We start from the raw sequence: 17580 nt of genomic DNA, 5'->3' as shown, positions 1-17580 counted from the left end.
CAACCAATCCCTCCCAGGAACCAGGTCCCCACTTCCGCCTCCTGAAGGCCCCGCCCGGAGGTCCTCTTCCGTGGAGCTCCTCTCCTAAAGCTGAAGGCCGAGCACGGGCCGAGTCCACAGTACCCCAGCCGCTAGTCCACAGTACCCCAGTGGTAGTGGCCCGGAAATAGAGTGGAAGCATATCCACCCAACTGCATCCCTAGTCCGCCTTAATTAGGCCGGCCTTTTGGCGTCCCCCCATGTCCCGCAACCCTCTGACCCAGGCTTAAGAGTTGCCTTAGGACTTTATTAGACAAAAAGGACAGGCAGCAGGAGCACTCCCAAGTGTGCGCCATTCCAGGCATCTTATATGTTCCCCGAGGTCTCCGGCTTCTCTTTCTCCAGATGCTTCTTTTGGGGGCCCTGGTTAAGGTAGGGGAACAGGAGGAGTGTTAGTCAGGAGAGTCAATCAAGAAATACTGCAGGCAGCCGGGCGGTGGTGGCGCACGCCTTTAATCCCAGCACTCGGGAGGCAGAGGCAGGCGGAGCTCTGTGAGTTCGAGACCAGCCTGGACTACAAGAGCTAGTTCCAGGACAGCCTCCAAAGCCACAGAGAAACCCTGTCTCAAAAAAAAAAAAAAAGAAAGAAAGAAAGAAATACTGCAGGAGACCAGCACCAGAGCTGCTCGAGGCCTGCTCTACTAGACCTCTAAAAGTACCCTCCCTCCAGTTTCCCTCCCTCCAGTTTCTCTCCGTAACTAGCAGGATACGGAGTTTTGAGACCCAGAGGACAACTGGGACTAGCTTACCATGAAGGCCCTTTTCTCCTGCGCTGTTTGGAAACGTCCATGGCCAAACTTGGAAGTGGTGTCAATGAACTTGAGCTCGATATTCTCCAGAGCCCTGCGGCTGTGGTGCACTAGGAGGGACTGGGGATCCAAGAGAGAAGAGATGTCAAGGATGGAGAGCCCCAGCTCCTCCTGTGATCTCCAGCTCACACCAAGAAGGACTCAATCGATCACCGATCACTCGCTCCTGCCAGACACCTTTCTGTATGCTCCCACGAACGCAACCCACCACAGAGCAATCTAAAGGACCGGCTACTAGAGCCCACCACCCAGTCCGCCATGCTGCGCTCACCTTCCTCAGGGTGATCACCCGCTTCTTGGTACCCGCAATGCAACCCTTTAACATGATGAAGTCATTGTTCACTTCCCCGTAATGGGGGAAGCCACCCTACAGGATACAGATCACAGCCAAGGCAAACAAGTTAGAGGGTTGTGATGTGAAGGAGACCCATGCCCAGACCCCAGGGTGCAGGGACAATACCTCACACTGGGTCACTCACCAAGGCAGCGCATCTGAGCCACACCCTAAGTATTCTTCCTGTCTTATCTCTCTTAACACTATGCTTTTTGCGGGGGTTGCTGAAGCTCAGAAGTTTGGGGATGCTGGGCATGGTGACATACACCTGTAAATTCACTTGAGAGGGTGATAAAATGGATATTTAAGAGCTGAAGGCCAGCCTGGGTAACAGTGAGTCCCTGGCTCAGTAGCTCAGTTGGAAGAATGCTAGCCTAGCATACTTGAGGCCCTGTGTTCGATCCTGAGCACCACATTAGAAAATAAGGTGTCAGTTGGGCATGGTGGAACATGCTTTTAATCCTAGCACTTGGAAGGAGGCAGGAGGATCTTAGAGTTCAAGGCCACCTGGTCGAAAGAACGAGTTCCAGGACAGCTAGGGCTACACAGTAAATCCCAGGGTGTGTGGCATACCCATATGCTCTCAGCACTCAGAAGGTAGAAACAAGAGGATCAGAAGTTCAAGGTCATCCTCAGCTATACAGGGAGTTGGCGGCCAGCACGAGCTACATGAAATGCAGACACACGCTTAGGCTGCGTGGCTGTTTCCCTCTAGCTCTGAACTGGTTCCTAGGCCACCACAGGAACTGCTGTTTGCATTTCTCCTCTCAGCAGGTATGAAGGGTGCAGGAATAAACAAGGATTGGGGCTTCCAAATGGCTGCTCACAGGCATTGAATCAGGCCTCCCATCCCTGACCTCCTACCAAGACCCTGGGCCTACTCTGGGGGGGAGGGGGGCAATATCCAGTTGTGGAGTGTTCATGATGGAACTCTTGGGGCAGGGTAGCACCTAACTAGGGCCTATCCCCCAACCCCCATTAGACCCCATTTGCCAGCCTGGCCATCTCGCCTCACCAGTGGTGTGATAGACTTGTCAGTCATATCATAGCTGGTAGATGCATTATTTTTTACCATCTTCCCGTCTTCCATGTGCAGCCCCCTGCCAATTCGGTAGATCTGACAGGAAAATAGCAGGGATTGGAGGTGGATTTGGGGCCAGCTACATGGCCACACATACCCCCAGCACCCATGCTCAGACTCTGAAACTAATAATGATATTTCATGAACCCAGTCAGTGTTTGAGTCATGCCATCCCACTAGAGACCCCTCAGAGCTATGGACAAACCTTCTTGTTCAGCTCTGTACGGTGGTGGTAACCCTTCTGCCCAGCCCGGGCGATGGAGCAGCCTACTCGGGCAGGGTGCCAGGCACCAATGCAGGCCACCTTGCGCAGGCCTTTGTGGGTCTTTCTTGGCAGCTTCTTGGTATGCCAGCGGCTAGTGACCCCTGTAGATAGGAAGGGCAGAGGCTAAGAGGCCACTCCGGCCCCCACTAAACACTTCCCTGAAGCTTCTGTCTCTACCAGGCCCTACCTTTAACACCCCGGCCCTTCGTGACAGCAATGACATCAATGACCTCACTCTGGCTGAACACACTGTGTACGGGCACCTGCTTCTCCAGCTGTGCCTGAGCCCAGGCCACTTTCTCAGCCACAGTGCCACCATTCAGCTGAATCTCCATGATGTGAGCCTTCTTCTGCCGAAAGGGCAGCAGCTTCATCTGCAAGACAGAGCAGGAAAGTCAGCCCCCAAGTCCCACACACCCCGGATGGCTAGCCCACTAGTAACCTGAAGTCTTTCCCACTTGTATTTATTCACAGACATTATTAAGCTCCTGCCACACGCTGGGTGCTGTAGGCACAGCAGACTGAGGCAGACAGCATCCTCCCATATCTCAGGGAGTCCCACCATCTCCTTTCAGGACAGGTAACAGCCAAGTGAACTCTTGGCAAGGGCTCAGTGTTCCAATAGATGACCAGCAGCACTTCAGGTAGGGTGGCCAGGGAGGGCCTCTCTGAGGAAGTGACGAATAACAACAAGGAGTCACTAGGCAAGGATCTGAGAGAGTCTATGACAGGAAGCAAGCAGCATGGGGAAGGCCAGTCTGGCCAAGTAGGAGTGGGAGGGTGCCAGAGCCAGGCAGATGTAGGAGTGGGCTCCAACTTTCTTCCATGTGTAGGTTGCTAACTAGACCATTCAACAAGGCTCTGGCTTGCTTTGAGCATCACAGGCTAAGAGGATATACAAGTAGAAACACACCAGTTAGGTCACAGCATGGTTTTCAGCAAGTATTTATAGAGCTCCTAATGTATATCAGGCTTGTAGTAAGCCCTGGGGCCCATGGGGGAATTGGATGAGTGTGACTGCTGTCTCCATGGTCCCTGGAGGCCAAACTGGCAGACATCAAGCACTGACTTGCTTACCCACGAGCTGCAGGTGTGAGAGTAGCAGGAGCCTGTGTTGAGAGACCAGGAGAGGTGCCCAGGAGGAGTGGGCATAGGGTTACTGCTGGGGAATAATTCCCTGAAGACAAGATGTGTAGGAAAATTCCAGAATGAATGTTCTGGTTCAATTTTAGTCAGCATCAAGCTGGACCCCATGTACAGCCAGTTCTACATGCTGGACTTTTGGCTGAAGACTCAAGCTTTTCAGGACATTGGGGTAACTGAGTCACCCATGGGGCACTATAGCTGTTGATGACACCAACATATAATGTCACATGCCATTGGCCTCCCAACTCTGGGACAAAAATGGCTAGTGAAGTAGCTGCCCAAATCTTGAGCCTGTTCCCAGGGCTGGTGCTATTTTTAAGCTGACATTTGTCAGGGCTCTTCATTTGGAGGTGGGGGATGGGAGAAGGCACCCAAAAGTTGAATGGGCTGAGAGTGGGGCTGTACTGACCTGGGTGTGGACAATGACCCGAATGACTTTGCAGTACTTCTTCATGGCAGCAAAGTCTTTCTGGAGCTGCTTCTTGCCGCTGGGGTCTCGCCACCTCTTGCAGGCTTTGGTAAAGGCTTTCTTCTTACTCTTGTGCCTGAGCCACACACAGAATGCTCAAGACCCAGCCAGGTAGCTCCCTGCATTTTCCTGCCGGCCCTGCCCTACCTGCCGCCCACCAAGCAAGAGCCCTAGCCTAGGACCTCCCTAAGAGTCTGGGATGTGTCCATTGAACATTCCTGATCATTTCCTCTTCCTCCCTCCTCCCCAGCTTCTCCTCTTTCTATGTGTGTGGGTATGTGCGTGTGTGTCTCAAGAGGGTCCCACTATGTCACCCAGGCTGGACTAATATTCCAGGTCCTTGTAAAATGTTAGAATTTTACAGGCATGTGCCCAGCAGACCTTTAACACCTCCCTCAGATGCTGCACTTCCAGTTAGGCAAACACCCTTCTCAGCCCTCAATGGGGGGCTCTAGAAGGTAGAATGATGAGCCCTGTCCTAGAGATGAAGAACCTATGGTTCCCAGAGGCTAAACTCTGGATGAAGAGCAAATTCATAATACAAACAGAAAAAAAAAAAAAAAAAAAACCAGCATCCTTGATGCTCACCAGTCATTTCAGGGAGTGGGTGGTGGGGACGGGGGATGGGCCCTACTCGACACCCTTCGTCTATCCATGGCATGCAAGGGACTCAAGATGTCAGCCAACTTGCCCTTGATCATACAGTCCTGCACTGGTGCTAGGGCTCATATTCATCAATATGGGTGAGGGCTAGGCTGGGCCCATTTCTCCATAAGAAGTTGGATGAATGAAGTGCCCCAGGCAGGGAACTGGGACTTCCCTTTCAAGACTTAGTTCCTCAGAAGGTCAGAGTTCTAAAAATGATCCATGGGGAAGGGTTGTTTAAGTCTGCTGTTTTTGGTTTTGTTTTGTTTTAGTTTTTTGAGACAGGGTTTCTCTGTGTAGCTTTGATTGTCCTGGAACTCTATAGACCAGACTAGTCTGGAACTCACACAGATCCACCTGCCTCTGCCTCCCAAGTGCTGGGATTAAAGGCGTGCACCACCATGCCCAGCATTATAAGAACTTCTTGGTTGGCTGTCTTTCTTTTTACTTTGGCTTCTAGTACATGAAGATCAAGTCTGAAATTTCATCTAATTAGCCCCATGAATATAATAACCCTAATGATTTTAAATTTTTGTTTCTGTTTTTGAAGACAGTGTTTCTCTGTGTAGCTTTGGAGCCTGTCCTGGAAGTCACTCTGTAGACCAGGCTGTCCTCGAACTCACAGAGGTCTGCCTGCCTCTGCCTCCCAAGTGCTGGAACTAAAGGTGGGCACGCCACCACCACCACCCGGGTGTCTTTAAATTTTTTTACACTTACTTTTAGCTATAGTGTGTATATGTTTACAAACACCACAGTGCACATGTCAGAGGACAACTCAAGAATCAGTTCTCTTGCTGGACAGTGGTGGTGTATGCAGGCCTTTAATCCCAGCATTCAGGAGGCAGAGGCAGGTGGATCTCTGTGAGTTGGAAACCAGCCTGGTCTACAAGAGTTAGTTCCAGGACAGCCTCCAAAGCCACAGAGAAACCCTGTCTCGAAAAACCAATAATAATAATAATAATAATAATAATAATAATAATAATGTTCTCTCTTCCCACCCTATCCCAGGGATCTAACACGGGTTAACAGCAAAACACCTTTATCCTGAGTCATCCCACCAGCCCAACCCTGATGATTTGAGTATTTGCTTCCTCCTTTTTCTGGATCCCAATGTCCTCTCCAGCTCTCTAATATTCTTTCCTGTCTTGCTGAATTGACAGCCACACACACACTACCTGCCTGAACAAGGCTCCCCCTTCCTCCACTGCTCTAGTACAGAGCTGGGGCTAGGCTCTCACCAATCCCTGTAGAAGCGTCGGCGGCACTCATCACTGAGATGTTCAGCAAAGATGGTTTTGAAACTCCGAAGACCTCGAGGAGTGGCCACGTAGCCCACCACACCCACCACCACCAACGGTGGTGTCTCCACAATTGTCACAGCTTCAACCTCCTCTCGCTTGGAAATTTCTGTTTAGACCAAGAAGAAGAGTTGAGGGGACCTTCTCAGCCAATGGAGAGAGGAGCAAGAGGGTCAACTACACAAGGTAGCCTGAGAGACAGAGCTGTTGCCTAGCTGACTGTAGTTAGACCACCATAATCTTATTTTAATTGTAATAATTCTAAATATAGTGTAATAATCACTAGGTAAACATAGAAACCCATCATTTCATGGATAGTCTTAGGCTGCCATGGGTTTCATCATGGGGTTTTGTTTTGTTTAGGTTTATTTTTGAGGGAGCGCCTCCTATAACAGAGGCTGGCTTTGAACTTGCTATGTAGTTGAGAGCAGCATTGAATTCCTGATCCTCCTGCATCAGCCACCATACTCAACTGAAATATATGTTCTAAAAATGAACAGAGGAAGGAAATTGGAAGAGAGGAGAGGAAGAAGGAAAGGAGAAAGGAAGAGGGAAAGGGAGATGGAAGAAGAGAAAGAAGGAAGTGAGGGATACAGGGAAAGAGAGAAGGAAGGGGAAAGAGGAAAGGAAGGAAGAGAAGGAATGAATAAAGGAAAGGAAGACAGGAAAGGAGGAAGTGATGGAAGGAAAGGAAGCTAGAAGGAAGGAGAAAGAGGGAGGGAGACCCGAGACAACAGGAAAGGAAGCAGCAGGCCATGCACACTTTACCACAGTGAAGGAGGAAGAAGGCTCCTCTGTAACAGGAGGGCAGAGAGCAGAGCATTGCTAAGGGACTGGAGAGAGCAAGGGTGGGTGTGGTTATCTAAGGACAGCCTAGAGCACACAAGAGCAGGAATGGTGGGCATCTGGACTGAGGTAGTGTTTTCCTCCTACATCAGTGGTTCTCAACCTTCCTGATGCTTCAACCCTCAGTTCCTCATGTTTAATGACCCCCAACCACAAAATCATTTTCTTTCTTTCTTTCTTTCTTTCTTTCTTTCTTTCTTTTCTTTTCTTTTCTTTTTGGTTTTATGAGACAGGTTTCTCTGCGTAGCTTTGTACACCAGGCTGACCTTGAACTCACTGAGATCCACCTGCCTCTGCCTCTGTCTCTGCCTCTGCCTCTGCCTCTGCCTCTGCCTCTGCCTCTGCCTCTGCCTCTGCCTCTGCCTCTGCCTCCCGAGTGGTGGGACTAAAGGCATGCACTACCAATGCCCCATAAACGAAACTTCTTAAGACAAGATGTCTGCCACCAACCCAGCCACAAAACCTTTGATCTAGTATGCTGTCCTACCTGCAAAATATGCTAGGGCAATGGTGGCACAAGCCTTTGGGAGTAACCAACCAATGTCTGATTTGATTTAAAGCCCACTCCACTAGATGGAATCCATATCCAACACTGTGAGGGTGAACAAGAACCAGATACTAGATAACCTAAAGACCTAGGGTAAAACCCAATAATATTGGCCCAAAAAAGAAAAGAAAAAGGGAGAAGGGCACACGCCTTTAATCCCAGCACCCGGGAGGCAGAGGCAGGGGGATCTCCGTGAGTTTGAGGCCACTCTGGTCTACAGAGTGAGTTCCAGGACAGCCAGGACTATTACACAGAGAAACCCTGTCTTGCGGGGTAGGGATAGACGGACAACTTTTCCGGTTGCAGGTGGTGTTGCATACCTTCAATTCCAACACTTGGGAGGCAGAGGCTGGTGGATGTCTATGAGTTCCAAGGCCAGAGAAAGTTCCAGGACAGCCAAGACTACAGAGAAAAGCCCTATATTGAAAAAACAAACAAACAAAAAAACCTCTATTTTCTCTTTTTTAAAAGATTTGTTTTTTTTGTGCATGGATGTTTTGCCTACATGTATGTCTGTGTGAAGATGCCAGATCATCTAGAACTGGAGTTACAGACAGTTGTGAGCTGCCATGTGGATGCTGGGAGTTGAACCTAGGTCCTCTGGAGGAACAGCCAGAGCTCCCAACTCTGAGGCATCTCTTCAGCCCCAAGAATCTATTTTCAACAAAAAGGATGGGGATGTTTATAGAGGGGTCAAGCAACAGGACATTCTAAGGGAAGGTGAGATACTGCAAGTAAGGTTAGTAAACACAGTAAATAAACAACTCAGGATACCCATGAAGTCCCTGAAATTGAGCAGATTCACTAAGAACCTCAGTCCCCAAGATTGTATTAACATCTAAGACTGCTGAGCATCATACTGAGACAAGCCAAACTGCAAAGCAAACTCCCAAACAGCCCCAGTCACCTGGAAGCAGCAGAGACCAGCTAAAAGCCTGGAGGACACTGATAGCAGCTGAGCTTCCTGGAAGAGGTTCAGAAGGACTGAGCTCCCTGGAAAGGCCACTTTCCCACCTGTTGAGCTGCCTACAGGCTGTGCTGTGTGCTCCAGGTTCCCAGCTTTTGTGATCTGTCACCCATGCTGGGGTGGGCCTTGGTGGTGCAGCTGTCTTTGAGTCGTTGCAGCTCTTGTGAGTAACTCCTCATCCATATTCCTATAAGTAACCCCAGTAAGACTCACTGGTTCATCAAGTTAGAGTTTGGTCTGTCATGAGTTTCCTATCTAGAGTGAGTAGAATGTGTGTGTGTGTGTGTGTGTGTGTGTGTGTGTGTGTGTGTGTGTGACACAACAGGCAGCAGGTATACAAATTTACACAAGTGACATGTAAGTGCATGCAACAGAATTTAGGAAAGCTAAATGTACACAGTACACAAGCCTGTAATCCTAGCACTCAGGAGACAGGCCGAGGGACCACTTTGAGCCTGTGCTATAGCAAGACCCTGCAGCAAAAACAATGACTGGCGGGCTGAAGAGATGGCTCAGAGGTTAAGAGCACCGACTGTTCTTCCAGAGGTCCTGAGTTCAATTCCCAGCAACCACATGGTGGCTCACAACCATCTGTTATGAGATCTGGTACCCTCTTTGATATATATATATATGGAAGCAGAATGTTGTATACATAATAAATAAATAAAATCTTTTTAAAAAATGACTGGCTGGGCTGGTGGTACACACCTTTAATCCCAGAACTCAGGAAGCAGTGGCAGGCAGATCTCTGGAAGTTCAAGGCCAGCCTGGTCTACAGAGTGAGTTCCAGGACAACCAGGGCTACAGAGAAACCCTGTCTTGGATAAGGACACACACACACACACACACACACACACACACACACACACACACACACACTCACTCACACAAAATGCTGTTTCAGAGGATCCAAGTTTGGTTCCTAGCACACATGTTGGCTGCCTTAGTGTTCCTGCTACTGTAGCACCCAGGATCACCAGCCTAAGGCTGGCACTGCTCACAATGAGCTGGGCCCTCACACATCAATCATTACTTTAAAAAAAATGCACCATAGGCCATTCTTATGAGGACATTTCTTTTCAAATAAGGTTTTCTCTTCCTAAATGACACTAGCTTGTGTCAATTTGAAATAAAATTAGATAGCACAACAACCTGTAAGTCTAGCTCCAGGATATCTAATACCCCCTATGGTCTCTGTAAACTTGCACTCATGTGCACATATTCCCATACAAACGCACACACATGCATAATTAAAATTAAGTCTTTTAACATCAAACCAAAGCAAATAGTAGAAGTGATTGAACTAGATCTTGTGTGACAAAACTTTTTTGTTGTTGTTTTTTCGAGACAGGGCTTCTCTGTGTAGTTTTGGAGCCTATCCTGGCACTTGCTCTGGAGACCAGGCTGACCTCAGACTCACAGAGATCCACCTGCCTCTGCCTCCCAAATGCTGGGATTAAAGACATGCGCCACCAACGCCTGGCGACAAAACTTTTTCTGGGGAGACACTACACTCACATTTACTCCACAACACAACTCCCTTCTGAAGGGGAACAATCAGCTTTTATTGCTTACTCCTGCAGGGTGGGGCCTAGTAAATCTGGTCAATTTCAGGGACTTTCTGGAAGAATTTTGAGTTGTTTGCCTTCCTGCTTAAGGAGTTTCCCTGAAGGATGGAATGTTTCAATCTTAGGGAAACTGTCACACAGCAATCCACATCTGTATCCCAGCTCTTCTAAAATATATGCTCTAAAGTTCTATAGATAGGCACCTCACAGGCTTTGGGGAAGATGGGGTAACCCACTTTTAATTTCTGTTACATTATTTTTAGCAATAGTAGGAATTGAACATAGACTCTGAGCATACAAGGTAAACATCCTACTACTGAGCCACATCCTCAAATCTTTTTTAATCTTTATTTTCAGACGGAGGCTATTCAGTTACTCAGGCTGGCCTTGAACTTGTGATCCTCCTGAGTCAGTCTCCCAAGTAGCTAAGATTACAGTCTTGAGCCCCACAAGGGTGCCCATCTTTGAGTCCCAGTAGCTCCACTCACTAGCTACCTGGGACCACTTTCCTAGCCTTTCCATGCCTCAGTTTAAATTGCAAGTACTGTCAGAAACCAGGCATTCCTCATAGTCAGAGTTTGACAAAGTTCAGCATGGATTCTGCCTGTCCTAAGGGCAATTTGCACGCACAGGACATCATCTTTTCTGGGATTGTGGCTCCACTTGGACCACAAGAACAGTTTCTGACTCCTATCATTTGCAAGATTCCATTCCCCACTCTGCCTTGTGTCCCCCTCAGTGACTCACTCAGTCCAGGGCGGTGCACTTCTCGGAGGGTGTGGGTCATGCCAGCCTTGTAGCCCAGGAAAGCTGTGAGGTGCACAGGCTGCTTGGGATCATCCCGAGGCCAGCTCTTCACCTTGCCTCTGTGCCTCCGGCTCCTCTTGTGGGGCAGGAAGCCCAGATGTCCATGTCGAGGGGCAGAGAACTTCCGGTGGGACTAGGGGCAGAAGAAAAGGAGTTCAGAACTTGTGTCTCCATAGGGGTGATTTCAGGATGATCCATGAGACTCAACACCCCCCAAATACAATGAGAGTTAGAGGCCTGAGGGAGAGGTCCAGGCAGTTCTCATTGCTACCCATCCATCTACAAAAGAAGAATGCAGATAGATGATGGAGTCTTGGGGTGGGGTCTCTACAACCACGGACTTCCTGCCCTTGTGAACTCAGCCTGGCAAGACCTGGATGGGTCCAAGACAGTAAGGTAACGAGTGTCAGGGGCGGGTGGCTATGTGACCTCTCCCTCTCATGTCCCTTCTAGACCCAAAAGCATAGCCCTGGCTCTTTGCTGTCCCTTCAGACCCATTCCTCACAACTCTAGGACTGTCCCTTCCCCCTCCCTTGGAATATGCCAGTTTGTTCAAGGTATAGCCCCAGCCCACTGACCATGGCCGGTCCCTGCAGGTCAGGAAGGGGCCTCCCCACCAGGCACCAGAGGTCGAATGACAGGGCCAGAACACTGAGCTGCCAGATCCCAGATTTAGCACCTGGCAGGCTCCTTAACTGGCTCCTGTAGCCAGCATGGCCTTTGGTGCCAGAAACAAACCTGGGAGGGGCATTAGAAGGGCAGCCTGCAGTGGTAAGAACACCTAGGACCAGGGATAGCATTTTTCTTTCCATGGTCCTGGGGACCAAAAGGGTGATAACTCTTCAAGGACAAGATCACTGTGGCCTAGTGAGGGGTCCTGTTCTCAGGCCACAGCCAGAAGGAAAATCTGAGTCTGGTAAAGAGGTCTCAGACCTGCCCTGAGAATTGTAAGCTAGAGTTCTCTATTACTGCAATAAAAACACCATGATTGATTCTGGAGTGATAGCTCAGCAGTTAAGAGCACTAGCTGCGGCTGGGTGTTTGTGGCGCACACCTTTAATTCCAGCACTCGGGAGGCAGAGGCAGGTGGATCTCTGTGAGTTCGAGGCCAGCCTGGTCTACAAGAGCTAGTGCCAGGATAGGCTCCAAAGCTACACAGAGAAACCCTGTCTCGAAAAACAAACAAACAAAAAAAGAGCACTAGCTGCTCTGTCTGCCAAAAGACCCAAGTTCAATTTCTAGCACCCACATTATAGCTTACAACTGTCTGTAACTCCAGTCCCTGGGGATCTGACACCCTCTTCTGACTTCCATGAGCACTGTACGCATGTGGGGCAAAGATATACATTGAAGCAAAACACTCACACACATAATAAAATAACTTAAAGGCATCAAAAGCAACTTGGAAAGGAAAGCATTTATTTGGCTTGCACGTCCTGATCACAGACCATCATTGAGGGAAACCAATGAGGAACTCAAGTAAAAAAATCTGAAGGCAGAAACTGAAGTAGAGGCCGGGCAGTGGTGGCGCACACCTTTAGTCCCAGCCGGACTCAGGAGCCGGACGCCAGCCTGATCTACAAAGCGAGTTTCAAGACAGTCAGGGATATGCAGAGAAACCCTGTCTTGGAAAACCAAAAAAAAAAGAAAGAAAGAAAGGAAGGAAGGAAGGAAGGAAGGAAGGAAGGAACTGAAGTAGAATGCTGCTCACTGGCTTGCTCTTCATGGCTGATTCAGCCTGCTTTCTTGTAGGAACTGGGACCACTCATAGTGGCCTGGGCCCTCCCACATCAGTTATTCAAAAAAGTGTCCTACAGGCTTACCTACAGGCCAATATGACAGAAGAATTTTCTCAGTTGAGGTTCCTTCTTCCCAGATGACCCTGGCTTATGTCAAGTTGACAACAAAACTAACCAGAACAAGTACTTGAATGAATTTGTTTTTATGTTTCTTTACTACTTTGTTTGGGACAGGGGTTTATGGATCACAGGCTGGCCTGGAACTTAGTATATAGCTGAAGATGGCTTTGAATTTCTGATCCTCCAGCCTCCACACCCCAAGGGCAAGTGTTGGGATTATCATTGTGTATTCCATCCCTGGTTTATGGGGTATTGGAGATTAAATTTAAGGCTTTGTGCATGTTAGGCAGGCACTCTATTAACTGAGCTACACTCCTAGCTCTGCTATTTTTTCTTCCTTTTTTGGTTTTTGAAGACAGAGCTTTTCTGTATATGCTTGACTGTCCTGGAATTAGCTCTATAGACCAGACTGGCCTCAAACTCAGAAATCTGCCTGCTTCTACCTTCTGAGTGCTGAAATTAAAGGTTTATACCACTCCCCTCCTGGCTTTTTTCTTTTTCTTATTTTGGTTTTCTGAGACAGGGTTTCTTTGTGTAGCCTTAGCTGTCCTGGAACTAGCTCTGTATACCAGGCCTGCTCAACTCACAGAGATCCACCTGCCTCTGCCTCCCGAGTGCTGGGAGTAAAGGCCTGTGCCGCCACTACCTCTTTTAAATTAAATTTTATTTTATTTCATATATATGGGTGCTTTGCTTGTAGGTATACTGTGCACTATTTGTTTGCCTGGTGTCCTTGAAGGCCAGAAGAGGGCATCAGGTCCTCTGGAACTGGAGTTACAGCTAGTTATAAACTGAGTGGTGGGTATCAAACCCAGGTTTTCTGGAAAACCTCTTAACTGCTAAGCCATCTCTCCAGCTGCTTCTTTTTCTTTTGAGAAATGTCTCACATTATAGCCCATCTGGCCTTGACCTCTTGGCAATCCTTCTACCTCAGCCACCAAAATGGCAGTCAGGTTTATAGACATAAACCTACATATCTGGCTCCCCAAACTGGTCTTCAACTCCTCGACTCAAATGATGATCCCAGCTCAGCCCCTTGTGTAGCTCCTACTATAAGTTTGTGTCTCTGTGCCCATCTATCTTCTTTTTCTTTAGTTTTTATTTTATTCTGTTTGAGACAGTGTTTCTCGGTGTAGTCCTGGCTGTCTTGTAACTCTGTAGACCAGACTGGCCTGAAACTGGCTTGGAACTCTGAGATCTGAGTGCCTCCAGGGCGCTGTGATTTTTTTTTTTTTTTTTTTTTTTTTTTTTTTTTTTTTTTTTTGGTGTTTCAAGACAGGGTTTCTCTGTGTAGCTTTGGAGCCTATCCTGGCATTCGCTCTGGAGACCAGGCTGGCCTCGAACTCACAGAGATCCACCTGCCTCTGCCTCCCGAGTGCTGGGATTAAAGGCATGCGCCACCAACGCCCGGCCAGGGTGCTGGGATTAAAGATGTGCGCCACCACTGTCCCAAGTTATTTTTCAATCCCAAAAGTGTATTGTTACAGAATCAAGGTTCTATAGTTGTGTAATCACTGAGTCCACTAGGCTTAAGACATCCTTCTGGGATAGTGGTTTTACATTAGATACTAAGTTTCTTTTTGTTGTTATTGTTTTGTTTTTGTTTGATTTTCTAGACAGGGTTTCTCTGTGTAGCTTTGGAGCTTATCCTGGCTTATCCTCGAACTCACAGAGATCCACCTGCCTCTGCCTCCCGAATGCTGGGATTAAAGGCGTACGCAGGGTTTAGATACTAAGATTCTATGCTACCAAAATGTTAAGATTTGTGGGTACCATAAACTGATTTTTGTGTAATACTACTAGATTTGGTAAGTCACTGCAGTTGATAGCTTTATGTTCTTAGTCCCCAACACTGGCTGGAGGTGACCAGCACCAAGATGACATATGGGTGAGGATTTCCACTGCCCAGGCTGCAAAACCAGTTCTAAACACATAAACTCAGAGTCTGGACAGTGCAGTCCTGGACAGTGAACAACTTGGGGCACCACCAACAACTTTGATACCCACCACTCAGAACTAGAGAAGAAACCCCTCTCCCCCTAGAAGCAGGGTAAAGCACTCTGTGCCTGCTCTTTTCTCCCACGGACTACAACCAGACAAGCCCTGCCTTTTCAGAGGAGCACCCAGGTTCACTGGCACCCACCAGCAGAGCCCTCAACAGACTAAGAGGGCTGAGCAGTCCAGAATGGCTCCCTGGAGTAGTGAGGGCGTTTGGTGTTTCTATTATTCGTTGATTTGTGTGTGTTCTCTTTCCCAAGCCGTGTTCACCATGCTCCCTGCTAACTTAGCAGGTAGGTCTACTCAAAGCATTTATTTCCTAGTGAACTCTGTCCAGCTAAACCAGGATTGTCACTGTGCAATAGCGCTGGAAACCACAAGAGGGTGCCCGAGGGGCAAGCCATGATCCCGTGGTGCTCCGCGGCTACCCACTGCGCAGGCGCAGTGCCGCCTCTCCTCGTAGGCGTAAGGTCTCCTTGTCCTCAGCAGGCCGAGCTGGTCCGGACGCGAGCGAATTGGAGGTCGGCAGGGAGCGATTGCTACAGCCATGCCGGACTCTTGGGACAAGGATGTGTACCCTGAGCCCCCGCGCCGCACGCCGGCTCCCTCGCCACAAACCTCGCTCCCCAACCCCATCACCTACTTTATGAAGGCCTTCGATCTCGTCGTGGACCGGCCCGTGACCCTCGTGAGAGGTACAGGGTCTAGGATTCCACCCGCCCGCCCAGTGTAGATCCTGGTACCCCACGGATCCCACGTCAATACCCGTCCCCAGGGTTCAGCCACCACCCGCTGCACGTTGCTTTCCCACATCCAGAGCCCCAGAGTCCAAATCGATTTTTTTTGTTGTTATTTTTAGTTTTATTTATTTCTTTTCCAAATCGTCTCTGAACCTCTCCCAGTGCACCTAGAACACTCGCTGCCGGAACGTTTTGTTTCCCTGCTGCACCCCAGACCACTTCCCAGGACCTCCCATCGCCCCCGAGGAATAGTCCACTTCTTCCCGGCACTACACCCTCCCCCATAATTCTTTCTGCCTTCAGCAGAACCCTGACTACCTTAGACCCAGGTCGCTCTTGTATTTTGGGGTTGTTTTTTTGTTTTTGTTTTCTTTGGTTTTTCGAGACAGGGTTTCTCTGTGACTTTGAAGCCTGCCCTGGAACTGGCTCTTGTAGACCAGGCTGGTCTCCTACTCACAGAGATCCTCCTGCCTCTGCCTCCCAAGTGCTGAGATTAAAGGCTTGCGCCACCAAAGCCGGCCCGGTCGCTCTTTTAAATGGTAGTAGCTGGAAGTTGGGCAGTGGTGGCACTTGCATTTAATCACAGCAAGGGGAGGCAGAGGCAGGTGACTGAGTTAGAAACCAGCCTGGTCTGCAGAGCGAGTTCCAGGACAGACAAGGTTACACAGAAAAACCCTGTCTTTAAAAAAAAAAGCCAGGCGGTGGGAGGCAGAGGCAGGCAGATCTCTGTGAGTTCAAGACCAGCCTGGTCTACAAAAGCTAGATCCAGGACAGTTTCCGAAGCCACAGAAACTCGCCTCGAAACCTTCCCGCCCAAAAAAAGAAAAGACAAAATGATAGTGGTTGGGAATTTAGCCTGCCACCAGGGAGTTTTGCTAGGTGTGCTCAAGTAGCCAGTCAGTAAGCTCTTGTTGAAATGGATAATTTGCTATCCATCAGCATGGTCAGGGTTTGTCTGGGACCTCTGGAAAAGACTGTGTTCACCAAGTCTCCTTGTCAGGTATACTGACAGTAGCTTGGATTACAGACAAGTCACTGTCCCTGGTTTATAGGTGGTCTTTGGGTTAGGAAGGTGGAAATTTACAAACCAGTTTCAAGGTCAGCTCTTTTTTTTTTTTTTTTTTTTTTTTTGGTCAGCTCCATTTTTTTGGTAGTATCTGAATGTCTGAACTCTGTGCTGCTTAACTTACCAGTTGAAAAACATTGGGTCTACTGCTGAATTCTTCATGGAGCTTCCTTGACTACTCAAAGCTTTTCTGCACCCTGGGGCAGGTAGGCCCCACTGTGTTCTCTCAATCCTCAATTGAGTTTATCTCTTCTATCTATAGAAGGACCTGCTCACTGAAGGTGGTAGTTGTTAACCATTTAGCCAGTTCCTTCACAGGACTGCCTGTTTCTGTAAAGGCTTGGAAGTTTAGACCCCCTCGCTAAAGTCTAGGCAGACAAGCCTTGAGTTAGAGGTGTTCTCTTTGCAGAGTTTATTGAGCAACAGCATGCCAAGAACCGAACTTATTACTATCACCGGCAGTACCGACGTGTGCCAGACATCACAGAATGCAAAGAGGATGATATCCTGTGTATCTTTGAAGCTGAGATGCAATGGAGAAGGGACTAGTAAGTACATAGCAGGGAACAGTTGGTGGGGTGGCTCTGTCCATTGTAAAACCCACCCTTGCTGGAAAGGACCTGGGCTAAGGCAGGCCTTTATGCTATCAAATTTGAGATAGGCATTGCTATCCCTTATTCTTGCAGCAAAGTTGACCAAGAAATTGTCAACATCATCCAGGAGAGGCTTAAAGCCTGTCAGCAGAGAGAAGGAGAGAACGCAAAGCAGAATTGTGCCAAGGAAATGGAGCAGTTCACCCAGGTGGCTAAAGCCTACCATGACCGCTGTAAGTGACACCTGATTCCAACCCTTGCTTCTGGTTCAACTATTACCATGCTTTCAACCTTGTCCAAATTCCCACATATGTAACAAGCTATCTACACCCCATCTTTTACAGATTATGACTTGGGAGCCTATTATTCTGCCAGAAAGTGCCTGGCAAAGCAGAAGCAAAGGATGCTGGAAGAGAGAAGGGCTGCCAAGCAAGCAGCTGCTGTCTAAGACTCTTGTTGCATTTCTGAAATAAAGTGACTGGGTATAACCTTGCCTGTTGTAA

General features: G+C 48.6%; 2 protein-coding genes across 2 annotated transcripts; one reads left to right on the top strand and one right to left on the bottom strand.

The window, feature by feature from the left end:
• Nucleotides 1–345: 345 nt before the first annotated feature.
• Nucleotides 346–15227, bottom strand: Rpl3l (ribosomal protein L3 like). Its single transcript, XM_035448094.1, has 10 exons — nucleotides 15111–15227; nucleotides 10762–10954; nucleotides 6027–6195; nucleotides 4084–4219; nucleotides 2716–2902; nucleotides 2469–2629; nucleotides 2198–2299; nucleotides 1120–1215; nucleotides 789–908; nucleotides 346–402 (listed from the first exon to the last, which is right to left on the bottom strand). Exons 1-10 carry the CDS (start codon nucleotides 15225–15227, stop codon nucleotides 346–348), a joined length of 1338 nt encoding a protein of 445 aa, XP_035303985.1.
• Ndufb10 (NADH:ubiquinone oxidoreductase subunit B10) lies at nucleotides 15120–17569 on the top strand. The gene is made up of 4 exons (XM_027424972.2): nucleotides 15120–15373; nucleotides 16894–17032; nucleotides 17171–17310; nucleotides 17422–17569. The coding sequence occupies exons 1-4, from the start codon at nucleotides 15226–15228 to the stop codon at nucleotides 17523–17525; spliced, it is 531 nt and encodes a 176-aa protein (XP_027280773.1). The 5' UTR covers nucleotides 15120–15225; the 3' UTR covers nucleotides 17526–17569.
• The last annotated feature ends 11 nt before the right edge of the window (nucleotides 17570–17580 follow it).

The sequence above is a fragment of the Cricetulus griseus genome, chromosome 7, assembly GCF_003668045.3.
Source record: "Cricetulus griseus strain 17A/GY chromosome 7, alternate assembly CriGri-PICRH-1.0, whole genome shotgun sequence".
Taxonomy (NCBI): domain Eukaryota; kingdom Metazoa; phylum Chordata; class Mammalia; order Rodentia; family Cricetidae; genus Cricetulus; species Cricetulus griseus.
This window is presented reverse-complemented; position numbering and strand designations above follow the sequence as displayed.

What these genes read in the sequence shown, in the direction of transcription:
- Ndufb10 (XM_027424972.2), top strand. Translation starts at nt 15,226, where the DNA reads ATGCCGGACTCTTGGGACAAGGATGTGTACCCTGAGCCCCCGCGCCGC. An exon ending in GCCCGTGACCCTCGTGAGAG is followed by an intron (nt 15,374 to 16,893) that starts GTACAGGGTCTA and finishes TTCTCTTTGCAG; the next exon opens with AGTTTATTGAGCAACAGCAT. An exon ending in TAAAGCCTACCATGACCGCT is followed by an intron (nt 17,311 to 17,421) that starts GTAAGTGACACC and finishes CATCTTTTACAG; the next exon opens with ATTATGACTTGGGAGCCTAT.
- Rpl3l (XM_035448094.1), bottom strand. Translation starts at nt 15,227, where the DNA reads ATGGCTGTAGCAATCGCTCCCTGCCGACCTCCAATTCGCTCGCGTCCG. An exon ending in GAAGGGCCGGGGTGTTAAAG is followed by an intron (nt 2,630 to 2,715) that starts GTAGGGCCTGGT and finishes TCCTATCTACAG; the next exon opens with GGGTCACTAGCCGCTGGCAT. An exon ending in ACAAGTCTATCACACCACTG is followed by an intron (nt 1,216 to 2,197) that starts GTGAGGCGAGAT and finishes TGTATCCTGTAG; the next exon opens with GGTGGCTTCCCCCATTACGG.